This window comes from Hemicordylus capensis, chromosome 3, assembly GCF_027244095.1.
Source record: "Hemicordylus capensis ecotype Gifberg chromosome 3, rHemCap1.1.pri, whole genome shotgun sequence".
Taxonomy (NCBI): domain Eukaryota; kingdom Metazoa; phylum Chordata; class Lepidosauria; order Squamata; family Cordylidae; genus Hemicordylus; species Hemicordylus capensis.
The window spans coordinates 17727927-17750507 of NC_069659.1; the positions used below are offsets into that span (position 1 = coordinate 17727927).

Below are 22581 nucleotides of genomic sequence, written 5' to 3' on the forward strand. Positions count from 1 at the left end.
CGGGCCCCCCTTCATTTTTGGAGCCTGGGGCAATTGTCCTTTGTGCCCCCACCACAAGGCCCCACACAAATGGGTTGCAGAGGCCTGTGATACATGCGCAAATTACGATAGCATGCTACTGGGCAGTTCGAAATGTTCCTTTTTAAAAGCTCTGTAATAAGGAGTTGCTTGATTTTTCTGGATCTTGGGCTTCAATCATATGGTATTTAGTACAGGATTATGGGGGTTAGTCTAGACTTCACGGTAATATAAATGAACAAACCTGCAGCTTTCCTAGGTTTGGCTCAAGGAAATTGCAAAGTCTACATCCCTGTGAAAATACTACTACTGGGGAATAAGTTATGCAAGAGAAAAGATTATACAAATGTGCTTGATTTGCATAATGTACACAAGTTGCAGAATGCAGAATTTTGGCACAGAATATTGTTTTTAGTGCAGAATGCATACAAAGCTGCCTATGAGAGTACTGATTATATGCATTGCACAGCAGTGGCTGCTGTTTATGGTTTTGCCACACGGGGGATCATTTGCACCATCTTGTGAACTAAAAAAAAAAAATCTGATTTCTTGATCCTCTCCAGTGGAAAAAGCTGTTCCCAAAAATGCATGTATCAACTCGTGCTGAGACATTCCATAAATTCTCCACAGTTATGAAACAATGGTGCAGTGGTGGTGTGGGGACTGAACCTCAAGGTCAGCTCTTTATACTACAAAACAACTATGATATGGGGAGATTACTTTCAGAGGAGTAGCTGTGTCATCTGCAGCAGAAACAGAGTCTTTTGGAGCACCTTAAAGACTGACAAATTTATTGTAGCAGAAGAATAGGCATATATATATATATATATACACACATATACATATACACACACACAGATACCCTGATGCTGGTGGTTGGAGACTGGAATGCCAAAGTTGGAAAAGCTAAGGAGGAAAACACAGTTGGCATATATGGCCTAGGAAACAGAAACAAAGCAGGAGAATGACTTATTAGTTTCTGCCAAGCCAATGATCTCTTCATTGCTAACACATTCTTCAAACAATCAAAGCGGCACCTTAACACATGGACATCACCAGATGGAGTACACAGAAAACAAATTGGTGCAAGGAGGTGGGAGAGCTCAGTTATAACAGCAAAGACGTGGCCAGGGGCTGATTGTGGAACAGATCGCGAACTGCTCATGTGCACGTTCCAAGTCAAAGTGGAAAAACAAAGCTATCCAGCCTCCACGATATGATCTTGAGAATGTACCCACCATTTTCAAGGAGAACATCAGGAACCGCTTTGAAGTTCTGAACCTCATTGATAGGGAACCAGAGGAACTGTGGAATGAAATCAAAGAAGTTGTTAAGGACGAATGTGAAAAGAGACGGCCAAAGACCAAGAAACAGAAGAAAGCAAAAGGGATATCAGAACAAATTGAGGCAATTGCCCAGAAGAGGAGAAAAGCCAAAGTCAAGAAAGATAAAGACTTCAGAACGGAACTTAATAGGGAATTTCAGAAAGCTGTTAGAAGAGACAAGGAGCAGTACTGCAATGACATCTATAAAGACCTTGAGGATGGAAATAGACATGGAAAAACAAGGCAAGTTTCCAAAAGATCTCTGAACTCAGAGGGTGGTTCCAACCTCGAATTGGTATGTTAAGGGATGCCAAAGGACAGACAGTAACTGATTCAGGTAAGACCAAACAGAGATGGAAGGAGTATACTGAAAATCTGTATGGCAGGGACATCAACATCCAAGATACTTTAGAAGATATTCCTTACTTGCAAGAACCTCTAGTACAGGAAGATGAAGTTAGAGCAGCACTCCAGTAATTACCAAGTCGGAAGGCTACAGCAATTGATGGAATAGCTACAGAAATATTTTTTCCCCATACAATATGGCAGGCAACAGAAGAAGAATCAGTCAAGGCTCTATGCCAGCAAATATGAACAACATAGTGGCCAACAGATTGGAAGGAGTATGTCAGTCTACATACTCATACCAAAGAAGGAGACTGAACAGATTGCGCAAACCATCGCACAATATCCTTAATTTCACATGCTAGCAAAATAATGCTCAGGATCATCCAATGCAGATTAGAGCCCTACGTGGAAAGGGAAATGCCGGATGTTCAAGCTGCTTTCCGAAAAGGTCGAGGATCAAGAGACATAAGAATATAAGAAGAGCCCTGCTGGATCAGGCCCAAGGCCCATCTAGTCCAGCATCCTGTTTCACACAGTGGCCCACCAGATGTCACTGAAAGCCACAGGCAGGAGTTGAGGGCATGCCCTCTCTCCTGCTGTTACTCCCCTGCAACTGGTACTCAGAGGCATCCTGCCTTCGAGGATGGAGATGGCCGATAGCCCTCCGACTAGTAGCCGTTGATAGATATCTCCTCCATGAAGTTATCCAAACCCTTCTTAAAGCCATCTAGGTTGTCGGCTGTCACCACATCTTGTGACAGAGAATTCCACAAGTGGATTATGCATTGTGTGAAACAGTACTTCCGTATGCTGTTCCTAGATTTCCTGGCAATCAATTTCATGGGATGACCCCTGGTTCTAGTGTTATGTGAGAGGGAGAACAATTTCTCTCTATCCACTTTCTCCACTCCATGCTTGATTTTATAGACCTCTATCATGTCTCCCCGCAGTCGTCTTTTTTCTGAACTAAAAAGCCCCAGGTGTTGTAGCCTTGCCTCATAAGGAAGGTGCTCCAGGCCCCTGATCATCTTGGTTGCCCTCTTCTGCACCTTTTCCAGTTCTACAATGTCCTTTTTTAGATGTGGTGACCATAATTGTACGCAGTACTCCAGGTGTGGCCACACCATAGTTTTGTATAAGGATATTATACTGATGCACGCTGGATAATTGAGAAAGCCAAAGAATACCAGAAAGAAGTCAATATGTGCTTTGATTACAGAAAAGCCTTTGATTGTATTGACCATGTCAAGTTGTGGAATATCCTTAGGAAAATGGGCATCCCAGAACACCTCATTGTTCTCATGAGAAACCTATACACAGAACAGGAAGCCACAGTTCAGACGGAACATGGTTAAACAGACTGGTTCCAGATTGACAAAGGAGTAAGACAAGGCTATGTCCTTCTTATTCAGTTTATATGCTGAACATATGCTGAGAGAAGCTGGATTGGAAGAAAATGAGTGTGGTTTTAACGTTGGAGGAGGTAACATCAATAACCTGCACTACGCTGATGACATCACTCTGATAGCTGAGAATGAGGATGATCTGCGAGTTCTAGTAATGAAAGTCATGGAGCAGAGTGGAAAAAATGGGACTACAACTAAATGTAAAGAAGACTAAACTAATGACAACAGGGTACAGCAACCAGCCTCAGAATTGACAATGAAGACATTGAAATGGTGGATAGCTTCTGCCTTTTAGGATCGACCATCAATAGTAAAGGATCCAGCAGTCAAGAAATACACCGCAGACTAGCACTTGGTAGGACTGCAATGAAAGCCTTGGAAAGGATATTTAGGTGCTGTGATGTGTCTACACCTACAAAGATTAGAATTGTTCGAACAATGGTTTTTTCCGTGACAATCTATGGCACAAATAACCAGGCTCAAACTATGATACTCTGGACACATTATGCAAAGATCTAGCTCCCTTGAGAATTCCATAATGCTGAGGAAAGTTGAAGGAAAGAGAAGAAGAGGACGACCAGCAGCGAGGTGGATGGACCCGATTACTACAGCAGTAAATGCACCACGGGGAGACCTTAAAGGCCAAGTTGAAGACAGATCATCCTGGAGAGAATCTATCTATGTGGTCGATAAAAGTAGCAGGAAGAAATCCAACAGGCCTTAGAACACAACCATCCATTATTGTTACAACATGGGAGATGAAACTGCAGAAGCTCCCCCACCCCTGGCTATTGCTCTCCAAATTTTATGAGCTTTTAACCCACTCCTGTGCAAAGAACGCTGCAGGGGGGCGATTTATGAAGCAGCTGTTCAGCTCCACTGTTGACTGCTCCCCATGACATTGTGACGTTGATGGGAGTAGTCGTCCAGCAACAACTGGGTTGTGAACCCCTGTTCTAGATGGAAGTTCGACTCTTAAAAAACCCCACAACCTATTATGTTTTCCTTTGGAAGGTAAGAAACAATGGTCCCTCACATCCAAAGGCAGAAAATAATAGAAATAAGTTTGTGTGGCTTGTAAATTATTGGTTGATTAATTCCTAACAGAGTTGATCAGTAAGTAGTTGTGTGTGAGAAACTACTAATTTGTCCAATTTGTGCCCTTTAGCACAGGGCTGCACAACTTTTTTTCCTCCTGTAGATGTTGGACTACAACTCCCATCATCCCTGACTACTGGAGGGCCAAAGTTGTGCAGGCCTGCCTTAGTAGTTCCTAAGGCAGGAGTGGGCAAACTTGGCCCTCCTTGTAGTTGCTGATCTACAACTCCTAGCATCCCCTGCCACAATAAACTGCCCACCCCTGTCCTAAGGGGACAAGTATCTGCAAGATGAAATCAAGATAGGAACATAGGAATCTGCCATATATTGAGTCAGACCATTGGTCTATCTACTGTAGCTCAGTATTGTCTTCACAGACTGGCAGCAGCATCTCCAAGGCTGCAGGCAGGAATCTCTCTCAGCCCTGTCTTGGAGATGCTGCCAGGGAAGGAACTTGGAACCTTCTGCTCTTCCCAGAGCGGCTCCATCCCCTAAGAGGAATGTGCTCACACTTCTAGTCTCCCATTTGTATGCAACCAGGGCAGACCCTGCTTAGCTAAGGGGACAAGTCATGCTTGCTACCACAAGACCAGCTCTCCTCTGGAATCTGGAAAGAGAGGGTGAGAAATCTGGAATGAGAGGGCACTAGTGTTTAAATAAAGCAACTTCTATCTGTGTTTCAACTTTCAGGCAACTACACATTAAGAGTTGACTGCACCCCCCTTCTCAACCAACTGGTGTATAATCTGACCAAAGAGGTACAAAGCAGTCTAGTCTCTCTGGCTGTACTTCCTCTTCCTGCACTTCCTCTTCCTACTAGTCATCTTCTAACCCAATGTGCCTGAGAGAGGCAACTGAAATGAACAAAGACAGAGGGGTGTGTGTGTGTGTGTGTGTGTGTGTGTGTGTGTGTATTCCATGCAAGTGCAGAAAAATCAGAATGTAGCCAGGGTACAGAACCCAGTTTCTTGAGAATCTTGACTTTTTCCCAGGTTCCTATACCTTAAGGTTGTGAATATAAGCATGAGCACAAGACCCTCCTTCTGTATGCCATAACATATAGAATCTGCATTCCTAGCGGTCTGTGAACCAGCTCTTATGGCTGCGTGCTAAGCATGTTGACTCAGAAGTTTCTTCCTCCTGAGTTCAACAAGACTTACTTCTTGGTGTGCACGTGTGGGACTGAATGCGTGCACAGAAAATACATCTTTTCTTTCCCCTTTGTCCATTTGCAAGTCTGCCCTTTTTGTACAGGTAGATTGTAATGGGCATTATCTTACTTTACATTGCTTCTGGTACACGTGGAATATCCTTAAGTGCCTGAGCAACAATCACAGTAGCCAAGGTTATTTTGTGTTCTTTCCCTCTCCAGATATTAAGCCCTGATGAAGGGTATGAAAGCAAGTCTCTCTATGACAGCTGGCTTGAAAAGGACCCTTCCCCAGAAAGTAAGCATCTTCCCAGGTAAGAGATCCCCTAGTATGGTTCATAACTTGATGTGTCACCATTCAGAATCGCATGCCAGTGTCAGCATGTATGTGTCACCATCCAGAATCTCACGCCATGGGTAGAACATCCATATCACTCACACCACTTCACTTGCAGTGCTTTTCAGTTCACACATTCAGCCATCAGGTGCAGAGAAATCCAGTAATGCACATGCATTTGTGATCCAGTCCTTGGATGCTTTGTATACCTGCTTCCCCTTCTTAGACCACTCGAGTGAAAAGGCAGATCTTTTCACTCCTGATTCATCTTGCTGAGGTCCTCTGATGGATGCTGAGTTTAGGCAAGTTTGATTCTATTCTATTTTTCTGTTTGCTGTAAGAGACTACAAAACTAGAGAGAGAGAGGATCTATATAGAGGATCAATGTCTTCTGAGATAGCTGCAACAAAAACAAAAAACAAAAGCCCATCTCCAAGATAGGGCTGAGAGAGACTCCTGCGTAAAACCTTGGAGAAGCCACTGCCAGTCTGTGTGTCGACCATACTGAGCAAGATGTACCAAAGCTCTGACTCAATAAGGCGGCTCCCTAGGTTCCTAAAAAGCAGCTGCAGAATAGAAGATTTATTCCAACGTGTTGCGACTGATACTGTTTTCAAGGAATATTTTCACGGAACTGCCTGGCAGAGGTACTTTCATGCAAGGATTCTTGCAAAATATTCCTTGCAATTTGGAAACCGTATCAATCGAAATGCGTTGGAATAAATCTTCTGTTCTGCAGCTGCTTTTTGTTTTGTTGTTGTGACTAATCTAATTACCCCTGTGAGGAGCGTAAAATGCCTGTTGTCATGAGAGGTAGGGAAGGAGAGTTTTTTACAGGCATCCTTTAGGGTGCCCCTCCAGATGTAACAGATGGCATGAGGTTCTGCTCTCACTGGATCAATGTCCCAGTTTCCCCCCTGAGAAAATACTAATTTTCTCCATGAGAGTCAACAGCTGTCATTCACTTAGGGAATGTCTTTACAGATCAGAGAAAGTAAAGGGTCCCATGGACACTGGTGTGTGTGTGTGTGTGTGTGTGTGTGTGTGTGTGTGTGTGTGTGTGTATAACATACCAGCCTCATGTGACCCAGAGATACAGGCATTGCCTTCCATCCCACAGTCTTGCCACATGCCGAGGTTCTGTTGTTTTTCCTTAGAGAATTTGAGACCCATTACTAACCCACTTTGGTTGCATTTCCATAGCTCTGCCTTGAAGATTGTGTGTGCGCGCGCGCTCGTGTGTGTGTTAGATACAAAGACCATAGCCCAATTCAGACATTATGTTGTACAAGTGTACAGACATCTGTACACTCATACATGTTTTTGTGTGAATGATATTACCTGGATCCATTTTAAAAGTGAACCTGGGTACAGGCCCTTCAAAGTGATCTAGTTTTTAACAGAATTTTATTAATTTTGTATAGTTTTATCTGTTTTTTCTTTGTGAGGCATCCCAAGCAGTATTGTGGGATATAAATATCTTAAGCAAATAATAATAAATACATGTTAGAGATAGGAAATGTACTGCTGCACCTGTGCTCATCTTAAGGTGTGCATAACTGTACCTGGGTACATATGTGTACTGGGTATACCTTGTACACTCATTGTACAAGTGTTGGACATAATGTCTGAATAGGGCTAGAGGCAGACTGACTGGCAGCAGTTTTCTTGGGTTTCAGACAAGGTATTTTCTACCCCTATCTGGGGATGTCATGGATTGAACCTGGCACCTTATACATGCAAAACAAGGGCTGAGCTGCAGCTTCTGCCTATCTGCCTGTCACCTACAATCAAAGGTCTAGCTATTTTAAAACAACTAGCCGACCCCGCACAGAGCATCTGTGTGCTCTTTGGGACCGGTGGTTACCTCTTCCCCCCCCTCCTGCCCCAGTCTCTGCTTCCAGGCCCAGTCACCTCTCCTCTCCACTGCCACCGCCCCCCTTTCTTTCCCCCCTCCTGGGCCTTGCCTCCATGGCCAGGCCGGGCCCACCACCTCTGGCCTCCATGGCCGGGCCGCTGCCGCAGCAACCAATCCTCCTGGGTGCGCCTCAGCCAATCAAGCACGTCCGCCGCCCAGCCAATCAGCTGGGCTCTGGGACGCACATTCCAAGGCACACTCAGGAAAATTAATATAATAGAAATTTGTACCAGAGTTCTCCATCTGTGTTCATATGCTCCTCTTCTTTCCTCCCATTCTGCTTTTTTCTCAAACTTCTGCCTGCTGAATTCTCCTCTTCCCTTAATTCTCTGGGAGCATCCACTCTTCCAAGCACGGCTTCTTTTACCTCACTTTCCCGAGGATCTTCTGCCCTTGTCTATAGCAGCTTGCCAGTGGCCAACAGAGGCCCTTCCTCTGGGCCATCTCCAGGTTTGAGAGGGCCCTCCGCAAACTCTCCCCCATGAGGCCCCTCTTGCATGGGTGACCCTCTGTTACCTCCACATGAAAGCTTGGGGAACAGAGGTGGTTTGGGCATCAGCCGCAGGCCCACAGCAGCTGCCCAATGATGACGGCCCCTGTCACTGCTGCCACTTCTCTCTGTTGCAGGCAGGCAAGCAAGCCAATCCCTGCTAGAAGCTTTAGCATCATTGCTGCTATCAGCATGGCCAACACAAAATCTCTTAGCATGATGATGTCCAACCGCAGCCCAAGAGCATCCGCAGGGCTTTTGAGGGGGCAGATATCCGATACTGCCCTCTCTGGGAGTGTGACACATTGAGTTCAGTGGGAACTGGCTTAATCCTGGTGGGCGGCGGACTGTTCTCTCTTGTCCCCACTCTGGACACCCATGTGAAGACCCCATGGGCTTCGATCTCTACCCTGTGCTAGGGTCTGGCTTCAGAGCTTTCCTGCTACCCAAAACAACTTGGATGGCTTTAAGAGGGGTTTGGATAAATTCATGGAGGAGAAGTCTGTCAATGGCTACTAGTCTGAGGGCTATAGGCCACCTCCAGCTTCAGAGACAACATGCCTCTGAATATCAGTTGCAGGGGAGTAAGAGCTGGAGATTGGGCATGCCCTCCCCTCTTGCCAGTGGGCTCCCCAGAGGCATCTGGTGGGCCACTGTGTGAAACAGGGTGTGGGACTAGTTAGGCCTTGGGCCTGATCCAGCAGGGCTGTTCTTAAAATCCAACTTGTTTTTTATCTGGCAAATGTTGGAAGTGGCCTTTTTTGAGCCAGAGGTGCAGGGGTCAAGATTTCCCCACACCTTATTTTTCTGTGAAGAAAAAATCCATTTCTAAAAATGCATTGTTTCATAAAATACATTAATAATAATGGATGAGTGCCAATGCCATCCTAGGGAAGCTTGGCAATTTCAAAGTTGTAATTAATGCTTTTCAGATTATTGTCCCTAGGAAGGGTGTGAGAAGAGTATATATACGTTTTATTGATTGGAATACAGGGAGGTAATATGGTGTTTGTTTGTTTTTTAAACACTACATATATATAGCATGTCAAATCAATCACAATCCATTTAGGGCATCAGGAAAGTTGCCAAGTACCATTTTCTGAGATTTTAAAAAACTGCAAATTGTATGCAAGTGAGAGAGAAATTGCACAAGATGAGATTCCCCCGCCCCAGATAATTTTACAAATCAAAAATTTCTAGAAAACCCATCTCTGACTAGAGCAACCATCAGGCTTGCTTTCTGCTTTTAATGCCATGCTGCAACACTGCAAGAGGCTTAAATCCAGCATCTCTCTTCTCTGGGCAGAATAAACAAACTGGGATCAGGCAGTGATTTCGAAGCTTATTTTCAGCGGCTGGGGATTGCATCGGGCAGAGCACGTTATACTAAGAATAGGGTAAGCCGACCAGCTTGTCTGAAAGCTGACACCACCATTTGCGGGTTTATTTTTGGGGAGCTGCACAGGCACCATTGGAGTGGGCTTTCTTTTTTCTCTCCTTTGGCCACCTCCTTTTAAAAGGAAAAATCCCCTTCCCTGGGACTGTCTGGAGGACAATAATTTGCATCGTTCTTATGGATCACAGAATCCAGCTTTTCTTCTTGTGAAATTCTGGGGTACCTTGGTCCAGAATTGTTAATGGCTGATATCCTAACAAAGTATTGTTGCTTCATGAGATGGGTGCTGTGCATGTGATTAAGTCAGTACTGACACTCACGTTGTGTGTGTGTGTGTGTGTGTGAGAGAGAGAGAGAGAGAGAGAGAGAGAGAGAATTTCAACCACCTCTAGAAGCTCTTTGTGCCACTTAATTTGTTTTTGTGGATGCCTCTGAATACCAGTTGCAGGAGAGTAACAGTAGGAGAGGGGGCATGCCTTCCTCTCCTGCTTGTCGGCTTCCCAGAGGAATCTGGTGGCCACTGTAGGAAACTAAACAGACTTTGAGCCTGATCCAGCAGGGCTCTTCTTATCACCTGGCCTTCAGGGACATAGCTTTGAGTGATGAAGCGGATGTTCAGGGGAAGGGGAGGTCATCGAAATTGTGCACACACACCCTGCAAATGCACTGTGTTAGTCTGGAATTTATCTGCAGCACTGGAAAATCCCACAATGCACTGGCTGGCTATTAGAATGTCAGTCAGCAATTTTTAGTACTAATGAGACTAACACTAAGGACCAAGCTAGATGAAAAAGTAGAGATATATTTTTTAAAAATATATTTGCAATATATATTTTTTAAAAATATATATTTGCAAAAAGTAGCCGGGGGTGGGACTAGCTTGTCCCTTTTCCCTTGCACCGTTTTCTTTATGAAGCTTGACCCCAGAAGCCATTACTTGCCCTCTGTGGAGGCACAGCCCTCTATTCCTCCTAACCTTTTTACCGCTGCCACCAAGTGGACTTTGGGTGTGGCTGGGTCCACTACAGCAGCCCTTCACATTTATCCAAAAGAACCAAAACCCCAAAACAAACCTCAGTAGTGTGGAAAGGCTTATAGGCGTGGGGTAGAGACAAATCAACAAGCTTCTAATTTTTTTTTATAACAAGAAAGTTTACTTTTTAAGAAAAGATGTGTACAATTAAAACCTTTCTTTTACAGAAAATAATACAAACTCAAAACAGTTACTTACAGAGCCGGTCAGGGAAAATAAAAAGCTGGAGAAACATAATCACTACGTGGCTCTATACTGGTCCCTACTCAGAGTCCTCTTGGACTTTTACTTCTCGGCTTCGGGCTTGCTGGGCAGACTCCTTGTTCTGATTACGGCACAGTTCCGGGGCTCAGTCCAGCAGCCTGGCTCTTCCTTTTCTTCCCGTGATTTCAGCTAGAAGGCTTCTCTTCTTCTTGCTGGCTACTCACTCTCTGCATGGATCCACTCGAGCAGACTTCCAGATTCCCTTCCTTCTGCTGCAACCTCCAGCTCTGACTTGCTCTAGCAGACTCTCTTGACTTCTCCTTCCAGGACTCTGACTTCCCTCTCTAAACTCTCCCAATATATACAGTTTCTCTGGCCCATCAGTTCTTCAGCCCATCCAATCAGAACGCACACAAAATTCCCTCCAATTTTTTAAAAGCTCTTCCCTAAAAATAAAATAAAATAAAATAATCAACTGTCAAAATGCTAAACCAAATGTGAAGCAAGACTGAACTTATGGCCCTACACAGAGACCAGCCAACGTTCTATCCATATTTACAATGGAGAAGAGGTTTGTGCTTCATTCCTTCACACCCTCACTTTTAAAAAGGTTGCCTATATCCATAAGGTTTTTCCTTAGCAGATCAAACACCAGCTGGGAAGGGATAGATTTTCCCTGAGAAAACACTAGGGATGTGCAAATCGGCTCGACGTCAAACGGGGTTTGACGTCGAACAGAACCAACCCCTGTTTTGTCCAGCCCCAGACCAAACCCCAGGGGGAGGGCGGTTCATGGATCTTTTTAAAAAGTGGAGGGCCCCCTCCCCCTGCTGGCCTCCGTAATCACCCCCGGTTCTTCAGCCCATTCGGGCCTGCGGATTTCGGCACGGTGGCCATTTTGGAAGTCACCGCACATGCACAATTGGCCTCTGCAAGGCCTGGTATGACCCAAGGCCTCGCAAAGGCTGTTTGCACGTGTGTGGTGGAGTCCAAAATGGCCACCACACCGAACTACGGACCTCAATGGGTCCTGGGTCATACCAGGCCCCGCAGAAGCCACTTGCGACCTATGGGCCTCCATAGGCCCAGGGTCATGGAGGGAGTGATTATGGAGGCCGGCGGGGGGAAGGGGGAACCTCCACAGACCACTCCCCCCCCCACACCTCCAGGAATGATAAGGTTTAAAAAAATGCACTTTTAAAAACTGAACTGGCCCAGACATGTTCGATTCCGGTCTGGACTCGAACCAAACCGGGCAAGTCGGTTCCGTGCACATCCCTAGAAAACACAGGAGGGAAGGATTAAGTCCTCTCCCTCCCCTGTGGGGCTGCAGCCCAGTGGTAGAGCATCTGCTTTGCATGCAGAAAGTCCCAGGTTAACTAACCGGCATCTTCAGGTATGGCTGGGGAAAACTTCTGCCAGCAACCTTGGAGAGCTGCAGCCAGTCAGTGTAGACAATATTGACCTAGATAGACCAATGGCCTGACTCACTATAAGGCAGCTTCTTATGTTACCTAACTCCATGGTCTGAGTATGAATTCTGCCCACCCTTAACATGGCTGCTTTTTGCAACAGCAACAAAAACCCCTAACAATTGCGGGATCTGATCTCCTCCTTGTCTAATCTGGCTCTTAGTGCTGAGTCTCTTGTGCACTGCAGTAAATAAATGAAACCGTTGGCTTACCAGGGAAAGCCCAAATTTCACACCATGAAAAGCTGAATTCTGTGAACTGTATGTATATTGCTGTCCTGATTGCTACAGAAAATGAACACATTGAGGAGGATGGTTCTAGCCTAGCTCATTCCCTGCTGGGCTAGCCTTCTGCTTGCAGAGATTTATTTTTTTAAAAAATAAGAGATCATTTTTAAAAGTTCCTCCCTCCTCGTAGCCTGAAGTAGGGCGGTGCATGGAACAGTATTTTCATTCCATTCCAAACTTGGAATGGAGCACAAATACCTGGAACGTTCTGTCTGAACAACTGGTTGAGCTGGCTGTTCTTACAGAACAACCCTGTTTTGAGTTGGACCGAGAGGCATTTTGGACTCCAAAATGGCACTCTTCTGGTCTCTGTGCATGCAAAGCAGCCATTTGTGTGGTGGTGCTGGCCACACAAATGACTGCCACACATATGAGCAGAGGTCAGGAGAACGCCATTTTGGAGTCAAGAATGGCACTCCGAATATTCTGACTTGGAAGGAGGCCGTTCAGTTCTGAGCTCGGAACAGTCCCTTCATTTGAAGGGCATTATGTTCCAAGCTCCGAACACTCGAAACAGCTAATTTTGAGTCAGAACGTTCTGCTGACAGAACATTCTGCACATTCTTCATCTGAAGTGGTATCCTTTCTGTCAAGCCTCATTCTGAAGTATTACTCTTTAGCGTCCTCCTCTCTAGTTTGGCCCTGAATCCCTGCAGGGGAGGTCTGTCTGCAGTTGTCACCGGTTCATCTTGTGTCGACTCAGGCCTGGGCCTTCTCTATAGCCATTCCTGGCTTTTGGAATGCACTCTGTGCTTCCATACTTTAAAATGCGCCATGCACCTCTGACAGCTTTAAAACAAACAAACAAACACAAACAAACAAACAAACAAACAAAAAACACCCCTTCCATTCCTGTGTAAGCAGGCTTTTGGTTACTTTTTTACAATTGTTTGAATCATTTTGAATGTTTTAAACTGTTGGAATTGTTTTTATTGCTTTGGATTTTTATTTATTTTTAAATTATGTATGTAAACCACCATGAGACTGTTTTTGGTGGTATGCAATTATTTTGCCTGGTGTGGACACTGTGAAGGCAGTCAACACACTCAGAAGCTGAGCTGTGGGTAATGGTCACTAGGGGGCATGAGTCCAAAGCCAGGACTGGAAGCGCCAGGAACATGATAGACGTCAAGCCAAGTAGATAGTCAGGATCCAGAGGGTTTAGACAGGAGCCATGAGTACACCAGAGGTCAAGACAGGTAGATAGTCAGGAGTCACGGACCAGGAACACACCAAAGGCCAAGCCAGGCCAGCAGTCAGGAGCCGGGGGTCAGAACAGGAGCAGGGAGCTCGTAACACACCAGAGGTCTAGCCAAGTAGTGTTCAAGAGTCAGAACAAGAGCTGGGAACAAGCCAAGAATGCACCAAGCAGACCATCTGCAGACATAGCAGGACAAACACACCAGCGCAAAAGGAGGTTGATACTGAGGCAAGGCCTGCCTCGGCCAGGAATCCTTTTATACTTCCTGCTACAGGGCGAGCCAATGGATGGTTCCAGAAGGTGGAGCTTGGCTGGAGCCTGAGAGAATAAAAACCCTGCTGCAGTGTGGCAGGCTGCCACAAGGGGCAGCAGTGTGCATGACTTTGGATCAGGTTGGACATGACATGCACTTGTTTGTTCTTTTTGACAGAAAGTGGACAGATTCAGCAGCTATCCCGTCTACCACACGACCTACGAGACCTTTGAGTTGGTTGAATGGTTCTACGACCCCACTTTCAGGAAGCAGCTTGCTGTTGCTCAGGTCCGAGGAGGCTTGGTTTATGAGCTGGCTGACTCCCCCGTCATTCCTCTCAACTGCCGAGATTACGCAGAAGCATTAAGGACCTACGCCAATGGAATCTACGAGGTGGCCCTGAAACACAAAGCACAATTTGAGATGTACCAAGTGTCGTTTGGTGAGTATTACATAAATAGTGTTCTAAGTCCATGCAATTCTGCTAGAGCTGCCAACTTGGACACAAGCTATTCTGGGAGGTTCCCCCCAATTCCCCCCCCCCATAGTATCAGGCCATTGCAATCTCCAGGATTGCTTCCAGTGGTTCCTTGGAGATTGATGAGAATTCCTGGAGGTTTGGCAAACCTGATTCTAGGACATTGATCTCTGTCAACAGCAAATATGTAGCTCATGCAACTCCCACGGCTCAAAATTAGGTAGTGTTTCTCTTTCAAAGCTTATTTGTTCACTCGGGTTCCTCACAAGTGTTGGAAGAGGTGTTCTTCTCCATGAACGCTGCTGCCTGTTTAGATAATCAGAGGAGGGCCATTTGTGGTTGCCACCAGCTTGGTTGCGACTCAAAACTGGACCTTTTTTAGGGTTGCCCTGGAAAATTAGAGCGGCCACCCCAAGTTGTCATTCAGGAGGATGGCAGGGGACAAGGAGGAGCCCCCACCACCTCCAATGGCTCTGCCACCACCTCGCTGCCTCCGCTAAAGGTACAGAGACCCCTTTCTCTCACCCCCACCCCACCCCACACCTTTAGGATAGGGATTAGGGGATTCCCCTTTACAAGTATCCCCGACCCGGCCCATAAGCCATTTCTTAGAACCGGGCCCGGTCTGGTTCAAATTTGAACCAGGCCGGCTTGATTTGAACCACAGTTCGAATCGAGCCGGCTCACACATCCCTATAGAGCATCTGCTTTGCATGTAGACAGTCCCAGCTTCAATCTCCAGGTAGGGCTGACTTGGTAGAAGGCAGCTTTCTGTGTTTATTATTTTATGTATCTAGGAACGTATTTATTTTGCAGAGGCTCCCCCCAAATTTTGCATTGCAATGTGTATTAGAAAGATGTGGGGATGGGGACATAGCTCAGTGGTGGCAGGGAGAGAGTCCCAGGGTTAATCTCTGGCATCTCCAGGTAGGGCTGGGATCTTTCTAAAGCCTTAGGTGGTATGTGGCAAGTCCAATCTTTGCAGTGCTAAGCCAATCAGGGCACTGTGGGAGCGCACATGCTCTCTTGCTCGCACATACATTCTCAGGAAAATCCACTCCACTTTCCCCCAGGGGAAAGTTTGCACACAAGGTGAGTACGGGGTTGGGGCCGCCGCCAGAGGGGAGGGAAGAGGGACAGGTGGGTAAGAAGGAGAGGAAAGAAAGGGAGAGGGGAAGGTGGGAGAGAGAGAAAGCAAGCAAGGAGGGGGCTCATGTGAAGGTGAGGAGGTCTCTGGGGTGAGGGGGCTGTGGTGGGGGCGGGGTGGGCATGAGGAGAGCCACCTTTTAGCACGCAGATGCTCTGAGCCAATCAAGCTAGTTCTTATCTGAAACCGTGGAGATCCACTGCCAGAATAGACAGTATTGAGGTAGATGAACCAATGGTTTGAGTCAGTATTAGACAGGTTCTTATGTAATTCTTCGTTTGAAAATGGAATCAATTGGACCCCATTTGAAAATTCAGAAAGATATAATACTTTGTGTTCAGGGTTCTGCAACTCCATCTTCCAGTTCAGGAGCAACCCTAATGAGGTTGAGTGTCCTGTGGACACTCACCTGCCCTCATACTATTGTCTAAAAGTACCTTTTTACTAATACAGTACAGATATTGGGGTTCTCTTTCATGAGGAAGTGAAAAGGTAACTTTCCCCCCCACAGATCCCCTCTTTTCTGCTGTGACCAATTTTACAGAGGCAGCAGCAGATTTTCATCAAAGGCTATCGCAACTCAATAAGAATGAGTGAGTAAAACCCAATACAAAATTCCAAATTAAATGTATCTCTGTTTGCTCCGTTTGAATTATTTAGAGTAGATTTGCAAGAAATTGAACAGTAACAGGGCCAGTTGCATATTGCCAGATCCGTGCATGAACCATGGGGAACTTCTAACCAGCTGCAAGCAGTATTTTAATAGAACGTTTTATCTTGAGTTCTTCTCTTCTGTGTTGTCAATGCAGTACCCTAGTGAATTCAAACTCACATAGTGGTGTGTGCTCTACACTGGAGCTTTACACACTCTGTAGTTTTCTGATGTAGCTTAAGGCTTATCGAAATCCGAAAGGAAAGTTATCAAACAAGTAGAAATCTGCAACCATGAAACCATGGTTAATGCTGATAGGAAAGAGGGGGGGGAATGTTCCAATCAGAATTAACCATGGTTCCATTTTTGCAGACTTCATCTAATTGGAGATTAACTTGTCTGTCATTACTGCTGATAAGGCTTAACCTTTTCTTTCTAAAATAGTAACTAGAGGAAGGGAGATGCTCACTGGAATCATGCAGGGATGGGAGCGTAATCCTTTGTTTCCAACCATGGTCCTGATCTGGACTCGACAAAGAAAAAAGCTCCCATTGGAGCCAGTAGGAGCCTTCCATCTGAGACAAATAGCAGTTATAGGAGGCCTGATCTGCGTTTCATAGCAGCAGAAATTGTGCAAAACACATTTATACAAGACTTGGAAATAACAGGTTCATTCTTGTATAAATGCAGTATGTGCAATTTTCACTCTTGCGCAACTGTGTATACACAATACTCAAAGTGCATACAGTGTTGTGCAGTACAGGGAAAGCTTGCTATTTGCGGACTCTCCATCCGTGGTTTTGCGTATCCATGGGTGTCTAATTGACACTCATTTTCATTATCTACGGATACGAAAGGGTTAAAACCCACGTCTCCGTGGTTCTTAGAAGGCTGGAAGTGACCCTGGAAGTCACTTCTGGCGCCATTTGGTCTACAGGAGCCATTTTGTGGCTTGTTTCTGTCTGTAGGAGCCATTTTCTGGCTCGTTTTTTAAAAAACAGGTTTCCCCCCCGCAACTTTTTGTGGTGGGGTGGGGCATTCCTGGGCACATGCAGACCCCACAGAGCATGGTACAGTAAGCAATTTTGCATTTTCAATCTGTATTTAAGCTGGGGTTTTTTAAAGCATTTTATCTCCATTCTGGAATCATTTCCCCATTTCCATAGGCATAATGCCTCGTTACATGTGGTTTTATTACTCACACTAGTAGGCAAGGAATGGAACCCCCATGAGTAACGAGCTATGTCAGCCACTGTTTGTCTCCTAAGGAAAGCTCCATTGGCCTCACCTCAATGGGAGTACCCCCCCTTGTTAAATACTAAATGTGGGGAGTGCCAGTCTGAATCGGGACCATGGTGAGGGTAAAAGCTTAAAGTTCTGTTCCCCCTACCATGGTCCTAATTTGAACCTGCATCCCCTGGCTGCTATTTTTGAAAGAAAAGTTAAGCCCGCCAGCGTTAATGATGGGCTTAGTGTAACTTGTAGTTTGGCCCTCAGAGCAGTGTTCCCTCTCAGTTAATTTTAGATTGCGCTCAGATTGAATCAGGATGATCCCAATCAGAATATAGATGCGCCAACACTGCCTTGGTGCTGCTGCCCAGAACAAAACTCATTCTGTGCACAGATTGGGGAAAAATAGAGAGAACACTGCCTTAGAGTGTTCTACACTTTGCAGTGTTGCTGTAATATGTGCTTTAATATGGTTAAGTGATTTCCAGTGGGCATACTAAAATACTTCAGTGCACTTAAGTGCTGCTTAATTAGTTCCAATGCACAGTGAAATGGAGCCACAGAGACTGCTGAAAATGGGGGCTGTTGATAGCGGGTGGAGGGAGAAGAAAGGAGGCAGCCAAGGGAGTGAGCACAAAAGCAAGGAAAGACAAATTAGGGCAGTTCACATGATCAAGAATAGGGATGGGGAAGCCGGGGAGAATAGGGTAGAGAATAGGCCGAGTTGAGAATAGGGTAGGGGAAGCCGGGTAGGGGAAACCTCCTACCCCCTTTCAGGAGCTGTCTGTGCTCCCGTGTGCCAGTCATCTGTCAGTTCAAAACAAGGCTGGAGGCCCCATCCATGCTCATGTGCTAAGCAGCAGCAGGGTCAGAGGGCTTTTCCTCCTCCCTCATTCAGCAGCTGAGTATAGAGGGAACTTTCTGTGCTGCTTAGCATACAAGTGTGGACGGCGCTTCCAACTTTGTCTCGAACTGACAGGCGATCAAATATCTGGAGTGCACGCCCCTCCCAGATGAGGGTAGGCGGTTTCTTCTACCCTCTTGTTGATCATCTGAATAAGCCTAGAGTCTGGATTTTCCCAGCAACAAGTTTGCAAAGAATTCAAACACCCCAAGCTGGTTAGAATGTAGCATCTCTAGCTTGGACTTCAGCTCCCATAATCCTCAGCTCCAGTGGCCTCTGGTTGGGGATTATGGGAATTGAAGTCCAATAACATCTGGGGACCCAACGTTGAGAATCCTTGATTTAGATGTTCGTCTGGAGTGCTAAGTGGTGTGTTCCACCCCACACACTATTGAGTTCAAATTGTAAAAACTGAGTCCAGGATAGGATCATTCACTCTACCCACATTGGTCTGTTCGTCTGAATTTGTTTTCTAAGTGGGTATAAGACCCTCCCACAGATATACCAATCGTGTGTTTACAAGTATCATCCGAACTGGCCCATGGGAAGTAGAACCCAAAGTGAAAGTGCTTTCCACGTGTGTGTGTCATGTACCTGTCGTCTCCAACTTCTACAGCCCCCTTGCCGTGCGGAGAATGAACGATCAGCTGATGCTGCTGGAGAGAGCATTCATTGATCCTCTTGGTTTGCCCGGCAGGCGCTTCTACCGGTAAAATGTTACAGGGACGCTCAGTGTGCAAAGCACAGACCAGTAGTTCTTGTACTCTTCTCAGTGCATGGCCAAGGATGTGAGTGTTGAACACAAATGCTTTGGCATGCCAGTCTCCCCATGTAGAAGATGCCCAAGGGTCACCCCCAACATTTTAACCACCCCCCTATCACTGTTTGTTGTGAGAGGGAGCCGGGAAGTAGTACCCTCCCCTGCATCCCAATTTACCATAGCAGTCTCCCCCATTCTACAACATCTGTTTTTGAACCCCTCTTTCAACAGAACAAAGGCCACCATTAGTAGCAGTTTTCTAGGCCTGGACATCACATCAAACTGGTAATTCTGTCTGAGGTTCTATTGGGGCATTTTTAATCCAGAAACGATCCCGGAGAAAAATTCCTCCATTATTGGGAGACGATTTGATGCATTCCAGACCATATCAGTTTGGTATCAAATAGGATCAGAGAGCAGTGGTGAGGCTTACCTTTACTGAAGTTCCGACTGACTCATTTTTTCAAACCTCTAGCATAGTTTGTTCTGATTTTGCTCTTCATGGGGAGGGACCAGTTGCTATATGAAAGCCTTGCCCTCCCCTGCAAAGCACAGTCTCGTGCTAACTGAGCAAAGAGGCACCTTGTTAAAGTGGTGATTCTTTTACATTTCACAGGGGGGAGAGCAACTGGCCCTATCCATCCCCCAGCACAGCATCGTTCCAGTGGCTGTTGCTAGTGAGTCTCCCTTGTGCTTCCTTTTAAACTGTGAGCCCGCTGGAGATAGGGAGCCATCAAATGATGATAGGGAGCATTCGGAATATTCTCGGAAGTCTCAGTGAGTTCAAAGGGGTTACTCTCAAGTAGGGAAGTAACTTGCCTAGGGAGCAAGAGGTTGCTGGTTCGAATCCCTGCTGCTATGTTCCCCAGACTATGGGAAACACCTATATTGGGCAGCAGCAATCTAGGAAGATGCTGAAAGGCATCATCTCACATTGCGTGGGAGATGGTAATGGTAAATCCCTCCTGTATTCTTCCAAAGACAACCACAGGGCTCTGTGGGCGCCAGGAATTGACACCGACTCAACGGCACACTTTACCTTTCAAGTGTAGTAGTGTGCACGGACCGGTTCGGAGGCCATTCTACTGGCCTCCGAACTGGTCCGGACAAGGGGTGGTTTTGGTTCGGGAGGGTTAGGGTGGGGGGTTCCATTAAGGGCGGGGGGGGCTTTACTCACCCCTCCCGCGCTTTGCAAGTTTGGTGCCATAATTCATTTAAAAAATGCGCCGCAGAATCGCCCTCCACTCCTATGGCTCCGGACCGGGGCTCCTTCCTGTCTTCAAAATCGGGCGGCAGGATACTTCCCTGCCGCCCCCGAAGCCCCCTCAAGCCATTTTAGCCCTTTAAATCTCGCCCCGGACCGAGTCCTATGGCGCTCGGGCGGGCAGCGGGGAGATGTCCGTCCGTCCGCCCGCCCCCTTCCCTGCCTTCTGCGAAGTGCAGGGAGCCTTCTGTGCGCGTGCGCAGAAGGCTCCCTGCACTTGAGTCTTCTGCGCACGCAGAAGGCTCCCTGCACTTCGCAGAAGGCAGGGAAGGGGGCGGGCGGACGGACGGACATCTCCCCGCCGCCTGCCCGAGCGCCATAGGACTCGGTCCGGGGCGAGATTTAAAGGGCTAAAATGGCTTGAGGAGGCTTCGGGGGCGGCAGGGAAGTTCCTGCCGCCCGATTTTGAAGACAGGAAGGAGCCCCGGTCCGGAGCCATAGGAGTGGAGGGCGATTCTGCGGCGCATTTTTTAAATGAATTATGGCACCAAACTTGCAAAGCGCGGGAGGGGTGAGTAAAGCCCCCCCGCCCTTAATGGAACCCCCCACCCCAGTGCCGAACTGCAGGTCCGCGGTCCGGTGCACACCCCTATTCAAGTGTACCTAAAGGAGGGAAGCCCCATTGAACTTAGTGAGACTTCAGTGTCCCCATATTTAGTACTACTACAAATACGTATATACCACTTTTAAACAACAAAAACACAGTGGTTTTCAACCAAAAACTAGTGATTTACACAGAAAAATATGTTTTTCTGTGTAAACCACCATTTTTGGTTGAACACCACTGGGGTTTGGGTTTGTTTGTTTTTGTTGAAAAGCAGTAAATACATATTTGTAGTAGTATTAAAGGCGGGGACACTGAAGTCTCACTAAGTTTAGTGGGCTTCCTGCTTTAGGTACACTTACTTGAGAGTAACCCCTTTGAACTCACTGAGACTTACTTCCGAGAATATTCCAAATGCTCCCGATCATCACTTGAACTTCATAGGGGTTGTGTTTACTTTTTAAAAAAATTTAAATCTTGGATCCGAAAGTGCACAACATTGAGCAGGGCTTCCTTTTCTCTCGTTCTGCAGACACATCGTCTTTGCTCCCAGCAGTCACAACAAGTATGCCGGGGTGTCCTTCCCTGGCATCTACGATGCTCTGTTTGATATCGGAAGCCGAGCTGACCAGCGCAAAGCTTGGGAGGACGTCAAGAAGCAAATCTCGGTAGCAGCCTTCACAGTGCAGGCTGCTGCGGGGATGCTAAAGCCTGTGATGTAGGATAGCGGCCGCGATAGCGGGAGGAATGGAGCAAGACTGCCTGTTTGCACTGCATGCCCAGCTGAGAAACCAGGGACACTTTCCTACTCCAAACACTTGTGTTTTTCAACAGCAGCACCACAGCCCTGCTGTTTCCTTGGCTTTTCCTCATCAGCCATGCTGAAGATGCCTGTCAAGTTTGATAGGCAGGGCAGCTGGAAGATGAACAGTTGCAGTCCTTTCCCTAAGCCTCCCCTCCCCTGCCACCCTTCTCCTATACCAGGGGTACTCAAACCTAGGTCCCCAGATTATGTTGGACTACAACTCCCATCACTCCCAGCCACAGTGGCCTTTGCTGGCTATTGTGGCTGATGGGAGTTGTAGTCTTGACATCTGAGGACCCAGACTGGAGAACCCCTGCCCCCCATGACTTCCAGTACTGTCTCTGCTTTCTTGGATACTCCCCTGGGGTTTGAGCTTCAGCCTAGCTTTTTAGTGGCCAGGACTAATTTAGCTCATTGCCGCTGAACACAGAGGCTTCATTGAGCCATCTTAGCTAATATCAGGAGTGTACAACTTCAGCCCATTAGCTGTTGTTGGATCACAACTCCTCCTCATCCTATTGTTGGCTGGGGATGATGGGAGTTGTAATCCAGCAAGAGTGGAAGTTGTGCACTCCTGCTAATACCCAGCAAAGGCTGGGCAGTCAACAGCTATTAGCCATGCTTATGAAGCAGAGCCTACATGTTCAGAGGCAGTATACCTCTGACTGCCAGCTGCTGGGAGGGGCGGCGTGTTACCTTCATGCTATGCTGAGGGGTTTCCCGGAAGCACCTGCTTGGTTACTATGGGTATTAGGCCACTCTTGTCCTTAACTGAGACCATTCCTATCCTGCCATTAGTTGTATTTGGAAACAATCAAATGTGTGGAATTTTGATGATAATAAAGCAAGTTATTATCTATA

The 22581-nt window shown here is 46.6% G+C and overlaps 1 protein-coding gene across 6 annotated transcripts in view; it reads left to right on the forward strand.

Annotated features, from left to right (window-relative positions):
- The window catches only part of LOC128351854 (N-acetylated-alpha-linked acidic dipeptidase 2-like), a 50860-nt gene extending 28279 nt beyond the window's left edge, over positions 1–22581 (forward strand). For 2 of the 6 annotated variants that reach the window (XM_053311829.1, XM_053311832.1), the window contains exons 13-19: positions 4886–4953; positions 5568–5659; positions 9397–9487; positions 14114–14378; positions 16073–16154; positions 18964–19056; positions 21448–22581. In XM_053311829.1, coding sequence (XP_053167804.1) covers positions 4886–4953; positions 5568–5659; positions 9397–9487; positions 14114–14378; positions 16073–16154; positions 18964–19056; positions 21448–21637 — 881 coding nt within the window. In that variant the 3' untranslated portion in view covers positions 21638–22581. Of the gene's footprint in view, positions 1–4885; positions 4954–5567; positions 5660–9396; positions 9488–14113; positions 14379–16072; positions 16155–18963; positions 19057–19338; positions 19393–19723; positions 19785–21447 lie in introns of all 6 variants that reach the window. The other 4 variants (XM_053311830.1, XM_053311831.1, XR_008320086.1 and 1 more) reach the window with 4 other exon arrangements.